At 40.3% G+C, this 9618-nt stretch overlaps 1 protein-coding gene and 1 long non-coding RNA gene across 2 annotated transcripts; both read left to right on the forward strand.

Moving 5' to 3' along the window:
* LOC125902612 (uncharacterized) lies at positions 1-5027 on the forward strand. The gene is made up of 3 exons (XR_007451117.1): positions 1-498; positions 1288-1381; positions 4240-5027. It is a non-coding gene; the product is annotated as an uncharacterized LOC125902612 (long non-coding RNA).
* Positions 5028-5906: 879 nt separating this feature from the next.
* Positions 5907-7814, forward strand: LOC125902226 (uncharacterized). Its single transcript, XM_049598420.1, has 2 exons — positions 5907-6042; positions 7292-7814. Exons 1-2 carry the CDS (start codon positions 5964-5966, stop codon positions 7522-7524), a joined length of 312 nt encoding a protein of 103 aa, XP_049454377.1. The 5' UTR covers positions 5907-5963; the 3' UTR covers positions 7525-7814.
* Positions 7815-9618: the final 1804 nt, after the last annotated feature.

A 9618-nucleotide genomic window follows, 5' to 3' on the forward strand; every position in this document is an offset into this window, starting at 1 on the left:
GTCCAGAGTAGAAGCGGACAGGGAGGTGATTAAAGCACAGAGACAACCTTTGGCCCACGCAGCAGACGCTCGGTTTTTTGAGGTGACACAGATTCTTAAAAAGAGTCCACCCAGTCTGCCACAATGCTGCATCCTTTAATCATTGGCATCATGACCGTCAACACCTCTCTAACCGTCGTTTATTGGGCCTTCCTCCTGAGCGATGCATACTTCAGTTGGCTGATGGAGCCAGAAGACAAACCCAAGAAGGTGGTCACCCCGGCCTGAGAGTCACAGCTGATATGGACTGACTGAAAGACGGGGCTTTTTTTGTTTTTGTTTGCTTAGGACTAGTTAGAACAAGTAGTTCAGCTTGTAGTCCTTTCTGTGGAGGCTGATTTTGCAATTGATCTGCTTCCTGTTTCACCTGGAGAAGACTTGGAAACCCTTCTCTTAACAAAATTTTTTCACTGAACTGAATGGATCCTGCAAGTAAATGAGAAAGGAGTCATTCTTAAGGTAATTCCAGACATTTATCTAAAACTTTAGCGAAGGAAAATAATACATTAAATTGCTCATTTTTATTATCTTGTAGTATTCTCATAGTATTCTTGTAGTATTTGTGGCTGTGAATCAGCTGTTGAAACTGCACCACACTTGAATGTCAACAGGTACTTCAGGTGATGCCAAATGAGCCCCTGTCTTCTGTTTTGCTGTCTGCTGACTCAGTTAAAAGGTGTTGCTGGTGACAGTGGTGACATGTGTCAGCCAAATCCTGTCATGGATTACTAAAGAACACCTTGACACTGACACAGACAGCCTGTGTCTCCTGACAGCCTCATCCCGAGACACATTCAGAGACCCCACGCTGCCTTTCTTGTCTCTTTTTCACCTGGGTCCCTTTTTTATGAGAAGATTTGATTTTTATTCAACTTTATCATCCTTTTAAATCTTTTTTTTTTCTTATCTTTGGGCTTCCTCACAGCATGTCGCAGCACGTCTTCTACTTCGGTCTGCACCCGGTCTCTTGGTTCATCCTCATTGCGAATATTGCCGTCACCTTCATAGAATGGCAATTTCTCATTTCTCAGTTTTGCAAAGTTCCTGAGCCACAAAAAGAAAATGAAACTAAACCATCTACATCCTGATGCTCTACCAAGAAGATCTGAGTGGATAAAAATGAAATTCTGGATTGCTGTTTGCCCGCCCACTTATTCAATGATGGTGGGTTTTTGTAGCAGCCACTGTGGTGAGCCTTTTTATTTGCATGACCTTAACTTTCTGTCATATGTTTGTGATTATTTACAGACCCGTCTGTGTAGGACACATGCTAATTTGGAAGTCCTTTCATTCACAAGCCAAAGAGAAGAACTGAGGGGCCGTTACAGGTCTTAATAACAAGGTAAGGAATCTTTAAACTTCACGAAAACATCTTAAACTCCTTCATTTCATCAAAATTTGTTCCTTTTCATCTTTAAGGTCATCTCAATATTTATATTAGAAAGTGGGCTGATCTGTTGTTCCTTATCAAATTTCATAAGTTACATTGGACGATGTTCAGTTTTCCTGTTGGTACATTTTGAAATATCACCATCTGTTCTGTTATCAAGCAAGAAATGAGCCATGAAAATAAAGTGTCATTTCAGTGAATTATGTGACAAGACATTTATAGAATATAAGAGGTGGACCGGCTGTGCTGAAGATGAATTCAAAGCAGGGGATATCCATGAAGTGATGCCATCTTAAACCAGTGAGAAAGTGCATTTACTGTAACATATATCTATATATATATAGAAATATATATCTGCAACATGGTCATGGAGAACCATAAGCTTCTTTGCTGTATTACTGTCCACCTCTCCTCGCTCATATCTCTAATCCCTACAGATGGAAAGCTGATATTGCTCTGTGACAGACTCAATCCTATTAACTCTGTCTGTCCTATATTCACCTCTCCTCCGTCTCACACTCCTCGCTCCCCTGGAAATTTGACCCAGGGCCCCTCTCCAAAACACTAGAAGGAGGAACGCTTGGATTTAAGTCTAGACGAAAGATTAGGAAAGTTGGCACACTTATGGTATCACATTTTTCTTGTCTGGTGAGCTACTTTTTCTGAGGCACTGTTTTGTGACAGCGAGCCGTCACTCATAAGAAGCTGTGTTCTTATTTCTGAATCATCCTGACATTTCCATCTGTCATCGGTCCTGCCATTCTCCCCAGCTTCAGAAAATATAAAAATGTTTAAGATTTTCTTTTTACTCTCCTTCCTTGGATCTGATGCACCTTTATCACCTGTTTCCCAAGTTTTCACAGTGACGTTAAGGAGCTTGGATCTGCAACAAGGCAATAACCCACCCAAAAAAACAGCCAAAAAGGTTTCACCACCGTCCTTGAGCAGACCATCATATACAGACAGTATTAACCAAAGCCACCAAAGCAACTATAACCATGAACCAACAACCAGTTGTGTCCTTAAACGCCTCAGGAGGAGCTCTTCTTATGAACCTCGCACCTGTGGGGTTTGAGCACCGACAGCTCCTCCAGCTGTCCTCCAGGAGAAGGGAGGAGGAGGAGGCATATTTCGTCGACTACATACCGCCAGCGAGAGATGCTATAACTCTGCCGCGCAACGTAGTCTATGTCCTAGTCGGGGTGGTGTTGGTTATACTGGCCACTTACGCCATAGTGGGACATCTGATTAAAGATCTGATGCATGACCTAGCAGGTAACCCCTGGCTGGTGTCGTCTCCTTCCCGTCGTTGTCTCCACTCCAGTGTCTTTGAGTCCTTTTTCCTCCCTGAACTCATGGGCCAAGACTGTATCAGTGTCTTTCCCTTTTTTCCCCTTGTGGGTGACCGTGTTATCTGATGACTCTCCTTTACTTTTACCCTGAGGTTTGTGTGCACAGGTCAACCTTCTCCACAGTTTCCTTTGTTGTACCATTAAAGGAATGTGTCACCCTCCAAATGACCATTTGTACGTCAGTTACTCACCCCCTTAACATTGAATTCGTGAAGATTTTCTCACACGCATCCACGAAGAACGAAGAATTCAAATACGGAGAAAATTCTGCATGAATACAAGTCAAAGAGGTTTGGATGTAACAACAGAAAAACTATACCAAAACTTTAGTTTACAAACTCTCCAACAACTTTTGCAGTATAATCCAAGTCTCATATTTATCCAGTCGTATGATCAGCATTTCCCAAATACATGCATTTTCGCTATAATGTTACTATTTACAACACTTATGCACAAACAGTCTCACACAGGGACAAGTAATAATAAACTTTATTTATATAGCACCTTTCAAAACAAAGTTACAAAGTGCTGTACAATAAAACTAAAAACAATTAAAACACAAGAAGAATAAAATAAATACCATGTCATAAAATGTTATCTAGTAAAAGATAAAATAAGGAAGGCCAAGGTTAAAATCAAGATAAGAAATGGTCATTAAAATCAGTAAGATAGCAATAAAATAAACAGCTCAGATAAAGTCGGGATATGCTTTCCGACTCAGACAACTTTATAGTAGCACACCTGCGCTGTTTATGCGGAAGTGTTTTAGCAAGTAAGGTTTTAGCGCAAATGCATGTGTTTGGGAAGTACTGAGCGTACGACTGGATAAATGAGACTTACTTAATGAGATTATACTACATGAGTCGTGTGAGAGTTTGTAAACGGATTTTTTGATGTAGTTTTGCTGTTGTTAAATGTGGACCCCTATGACTTCAATTCATCAAGAATTCCCCCAGTTTTTGGATTCTTCGCTCACTGCGAGGTGTGCAAGAAAAACAATGTTTTCTTCATGAATTCAAGGTAACATGTAGTGAGTAACTGATATACAAATAGTCATTTGGGTGGGGTGAAGTTTGCCTTTAAGATGATTTCCAAGAAATAATTAAAATCTGAGTGAATGACTGCTGCTAAAGTAACACTTTACAGGGGCACTCTTGTCATTTTCGACTGCACTTCCACAAAGTTAGGAGGTCAAGATATCCAGAAACACTGAATCCTTTATATAATGCAACTCATTGAATTTGAAGACACAATTTATGACATCATCGGGGTAACTGGAGTGCTCCCTTCAGAGCAACAGATAATTGTATAACTTCTTCAAAGGCTCCATGAGGAGTTATCTGAACTTCATATGTACAGTTTGTGGAATGCCCCTTTAAAAGACACTCAGAAATCACAGAAAATCATTTCATTCTCACAAGTTTTTTTTTTTCTTCTCTGCTCTATTTCACCTCACAGACTGGATTCTTGGCCCCAAACCAGTGGAGGATGATTCAGAGGAAGGGAGAGCAGAAATAGAAGAAGAGCGGCGGCTGAGCATTTGCAGTAAGCTGATGGAGAAAGACATGCTGATGATGGAGAAGGAAAAGGACGGCCCGCTGCCCGGTTTCTACTGGTTAGACGGAGGCTGCCACCACCCATCTACCCCTCCTCCTCCTCTGAAAAGCGCCATGGCTTCATCATACCCTGGAGAAAAAAGGATATCTACTCATAGTGTGACCTTCGCCAGCCCCGTGACCCCTTACGCCACTTCCCTTTGAGTTTTCACTTTGTCACAGCAGTGGTTCAGATCAGTTTTTGTCACGTCATATCTTAGTGTTGTCTCTTTGCTGTAGTGACGCGTAAGCTAAAGCATTTTTTTTTTGTTTTATATAAAACATGTTGTTATAGTTTGTACTCATTTTGCTAAGATTACTTATTAAAGATGGATGTAAACATGGCTTTTATTGTCAGTCATTCCAAATACAGTGCTCTATATTGTTGTAGGCTGCAAAGAATGTAAATTATGAACCATGTAAACTTCAAAGCTGTAAAAATACACATTTTATTTCAGTTGTTGACATATAAATCCAAAGACTGTATAACTTGAAATCACTTTCCAATTAAAATGTTAAATTTCCTGAAGAAAGTTTAGTAAAACTACAGATGAATTGCAGTTTCTGTGCATTTTTTTTCACCGACCAGTCAAACTGTCCTGTTGTGGTGTTGGACCAAGCTTCTCTCCAGTAAACAACTGAATAATACAAGAGTGCTGTCGTGTCTTATCTGTGTCCTTTAATCCATCTTACCTTCCTCTAATACCTGGATATACCTGGGCCAATGACCTTATTTGTCAATGCTGAGGATTACTGTACATTAGCCATATTAAATACTGTTTGATAATGTCATCAGCAGAAATTGATAGATAGATAGATAGATAGATAGATAGATAGATAGATAGATAGATAGATAGATAAACAGACAGACAGAGACAGACAGACAGAGACAGACAGACATAGATTTGAATGTCTTCCTTTGCATCAGGTAAATTCTCTCTGCCTCATTAGCAAACTGCTCGCAGCATCATTCCTCTGACCTTGAGTACCTCAAGCTGCTGCAGCTAATCTAGTTTCCATCTGCGTAGCTCCACAGGCGGACAGATAGGGAGTTTGAACAGGGAGCCCAAATAAAGAACTTGTCAGGGTGAGAGATATAGTTGTACTTTTAATTTAAGTCTTACTTGCTCAGTGTGGCCAGGAGTGTGAAGACGCCTGGTGAATTGAAGGACCACTGCCTGCTTCTTGGCTGTATGTAGAAGTTTTTTCATTCACATTGTGGCTGTTGAACTTTTGTTGGAAGCATATTTATTGTGTTACATTATGAAACAATGTGGTTGTATCTGCAGAAATATAAATTTGATTTTAAAGTTTGAGAGTTTCCTTCTGATCTCTTTGTGATTTGCATACAAAGATGTGAAAGATGAAACCTTTGTGCCGCCTCATTTCGATACAGCGATGACTCTGAGATATTAAGTGGATTCCCAGGCTGACAGCAGCTTTGAAGACTCTCAGACAGCAATGGAGATGACGGAGGACAGCTTACGTGTTCGTTTCAAGGAAGACGATGGGACGGTGTTGTTTGAGAGCTACATACCCCCATCTCGGGATGCTGTCCACCTGCCTACCTATGTCCTTTACCTGATCATGGCAGTCTTTGTCGTGTTGGGTGTTCTCTACGCTATCATCGGTCACCTCATCAAGGACCTCATCCATGACTTTGCAGGTTTGTTACCAGACTGCATCCATAATTATGTTTTCATTGGTGTCTAATCACCTGAAACTAAGAATTGATGTGTTTTTCTTGGTTTAGAATGAGCCCTTTATAGCTACATTGGGAGTGGATCCTCTGTACAGATGTAAAGAGATCTGGATACAGTGTTCGAGGCAGGGCCCTGCTCATTCCTATTAAAATTGCTTAGGTTTGCATGAAATTTGACTTCACAGGTATAAATTTACCCAGATATCCCATATCTTAGGGCCCATAGAGCAGGAGCACTAGCGACTAACTTCAGATTTAGCACTCTGCTAACTTTTATAAGGATAAAATTATTGAATTTTCCAGCTCTTCTAGACTTTCAAATGTTATCGGACCAAATGGATCAAATCCTGATAGTAAAACAAGTCATTTCACAGCAGTTGTGACGCTCAAAAAAGGTATCCACTGATTTACAGGCATATCTTTCACAATGTGAGTCTATGGGAAAGACATTTTGGGCCACATGGCATCATGTGACGGGCCTGAAAGTTTTAATTCCATGTCAACATATGTCAAATTGAGCCCACGATGTTGCACCGCCATTTCTACAGCAGGCCTAGTCTCACTCACCAGAATCTCAAGAAAAGAAAGGTCTGGCTGGGCCGACTCTCACTTTAAGATTGGAGAAAAAAAACGCCCCAGCTGCTTGTATTTCTTTCAACCAATCACAATTGTTCTTGGCTGTGCCACAGCAATGGTGCGCTTACAAAAATATTGCCGGGGGGAAACAGGTTTTGGTGTAACATGCCCACAAAAATATCGCCTACAGGATGCGAACCATGGCAGAAAAATGGCTCCATCCCTGCGAGATCAAACACCGCAAAAGTTAGTAAAGGACGTGTTGAAAACTGCAACTGGAGGTGGTAGGGCGGACTTCAGCAGGTGGCTCGTTCCGCCCAATGAGAGGCTGATCTGTGCAGCGAACTTCCGCCCACTCAGACTACAGCAGGCCCAAACGGACAAATGATACACTGGCTGTAGAGAAACCCTCTTGCCTTTTTACATTACCTGAAGGCCACCGTAGGTTTCCCTACATGCTTTGAAAGATGGGTGAGGGCTAGTGTATTCATTTGTTTGATATTTGCAACCTCATCTCTAGATGTCACTAAATCATAAAACTGCTCCTTTAAAACAGAAGTGTGTGTCTCCACTATTAAATGTCATCACTCACAGCTTTTCTTTTATATCCACTCTGTTCCCTCTCTTTCTGTTCCAGATTGGGTGTTAGGGGAGCAACCTGAGGAGGTGGTGGTGAATTACTGTGAGGCAAAGGATAAGTTCATGGCAGACTGGTGCCCAGAAACCTCCCCTGAACTCGAGGCAATGGCCCGGGCTGAGGAGAACAAGGTGATTGACAGGGATTTCATGAAGGCCCCCGCCATCTGGGTCATCTCTGAACCTCGGGGGAGCAAGTCGGGACCCCGTGTGGTCTTTGAGAGGAGGTCATAGGAGAGAGAAGATGCCATCAGATTATAGACTTGATGTTGATGAAGATCATCTGAACTGAAATGAGTGAGAGGTGAAGTGAGTGGCTGTAATGAAGCATTACTGTGTACGGCTAAGGATGTGCTGCCATATTGTGGACACAGGAGGGGATCTCTTGCTGGCAATGCCCAATGCTTTAGTGCACAGTTGTCCTATGAGGACATCTAGTGTCTGTTGAGGTCACTGCAGTTGATGATGATGTCAGCACAAGTTTGTCTGAGATCAAAATGGAACTAAAAAACTATAATATGCCTTAAGAGATTACTTAAAAAGCTTAAGATACTATTTTTTCTGGGATGATCGAAGACAGAAAATGTAAATATTTGTGTCTCTGTAGTGCATCTATTAGAGGTGTCAATCTAAAGTCAAGTGTATCAAGAGTACATGTTAAATGACATGCAGAGTAGCATAATTTTAATAAACACAAGTGGAATATAACATCTTTGGGTCATTTTTGAATGTTAAATTTCCTTGTTACCAGTGTATTCATTTATATTAAAGCTCTATGTACTCAGAAGTGAGGTGGTAGTCCATGTATCTAGAGGTATATAAACAAGGAAAACTATAACTGTCCACTTGAAAATGTTTCATATTGATTAAATAATTATATTGGAATGTATGCAAAAACATAAATCTATGGCATCTACAGCGGCCCAACTTACTGTTAGTGAGTTTCAGATAGCCATGACATTAAAGTATGACGTATGACGACAAAAAATAAACGATCAAAAATACCACTAATAATAAATCAGTAATATACAATATACCAAATACAGAAATTATGGCATGTGAAATGAAAAACATAGGATGATTTATCAAATTTATGACACACAAAAATGTGAACAACCTCCATCTTGTGTTAAAAAGTAAACCCAAGCATCTCTGAACAATTCTGTTTAAATTGACACTAGAGGCATTGAAAATAATTATATTGGAATGTATGCAAAAACATAAATCTATGGCATCTACAGCGGCCCAACTTACTGTTAGTGAGTTTCAGATAGCCATGACATTAAAGTATGACGTATGACGACAAAAAATAAACGATCAAAAATACCACTAATAATAAATCAGTAATATACAATATACCAAATACAGAAATTATGGCATGTGAAATGAAAAACATAGGATGATTTATCAAATTTATGACACACAAAAATGTGAACAACCTCCATCTTGTGTTAAAAAGTAAACCCAAGCATCTCTGAACAATTCTGTTTAAATTGACACTAGAGGCATTAAAATGGTCTGCAACCACAGTACTTTAGCTGACATAACAAAGAACACATATTTCTGCTCAGATTCAGAGGCACCATCACCATGACAAATATTTTATTCTGACCTTAACCACGTCCACGCTAACACAACTCTTAAAGGGTCAGTTCATCCAAATAAAAAAGGGCATATTTTCTAATTTACACCTGTATTAACAAGTATCTGAATTTTCCTATATATAGATACAATATGAAAGTTAACTTATAGTTTGTTCTCCACCTTTAATTACTGCATAAGCAGGAATCAGCAAGTTCAGTAATTACCTGCACTCACAAAGGTCAAAGCTTGGGTTGAACTTACAGCACTAACACACATAAGGTGAAGTCTACCACAGCTCCAGGAGAGGGCGCCATGGTAAAAAAATATCCCCATAGGCTACATACCACTACACCTATACTGTCCAGTCAGCACATGGAAAAAGTTATTCTTCTAACAGAGGTCTTTTCATTTCAAGCCAAGCTGTGATTTTTTTCCCTAAACCTAACCAAGAAAGGACTTCCTGACAGAGCGCCCTGAAGGCAAATTTCTTGGACCAGCACATCGGGCCTACTGTCAAAGAAAGCTGATCTGAATGTGATGGTTTCAGAGGAGACAAGAAACCAGGCTTCCAGTAAAGAAAGAAATGGGAAGCAGAACCTCTTTGCTCTGATATTTTTGTACTTTTATTAGCTCACAGTAATGATTTTTCCTCCTTCAGGCACATGTGTGTTGCCTCATGCCCAGCTGAGGACTCACTCTGCTCATCCAAAACAGTTTCTGTTGCATCTGTTTTATTTCCAGGGG

The sequence above is a fragment of the Epinephelus fuscoguttatus genome, linkage group LG15 (genome assembly GCF_011397635.1).
Source record: "Epinephelus fuscoguttatus linkage group LG15, E.fuscoguttatus.final_Chr_v1".
Lineage (NCBI taxonomy): Eukaryota > Metazoa > Chordata > Actinopteri > Perciformes > Serranidae > Epinephelus > Epinephelus fuscoguttatus.

Bases quoted from the DNA above. Each gene is read 5' to 3' on its own strand.
- LOC125902226 (XM_049598420.1), top strand. From the start codon at position 5,964: ATGGCAGTCTTTGTCGTGTTGGGTGTTCTCTACGCTATCATCGGTCAC. The intron at 6,043-7,291 runs GTTTGTTACCAG...TTTCTGTTCCAG, and splicing joins CCTCATCCATGACTTTGCAG to ATTGGGTGTTAGGGGAGCAA.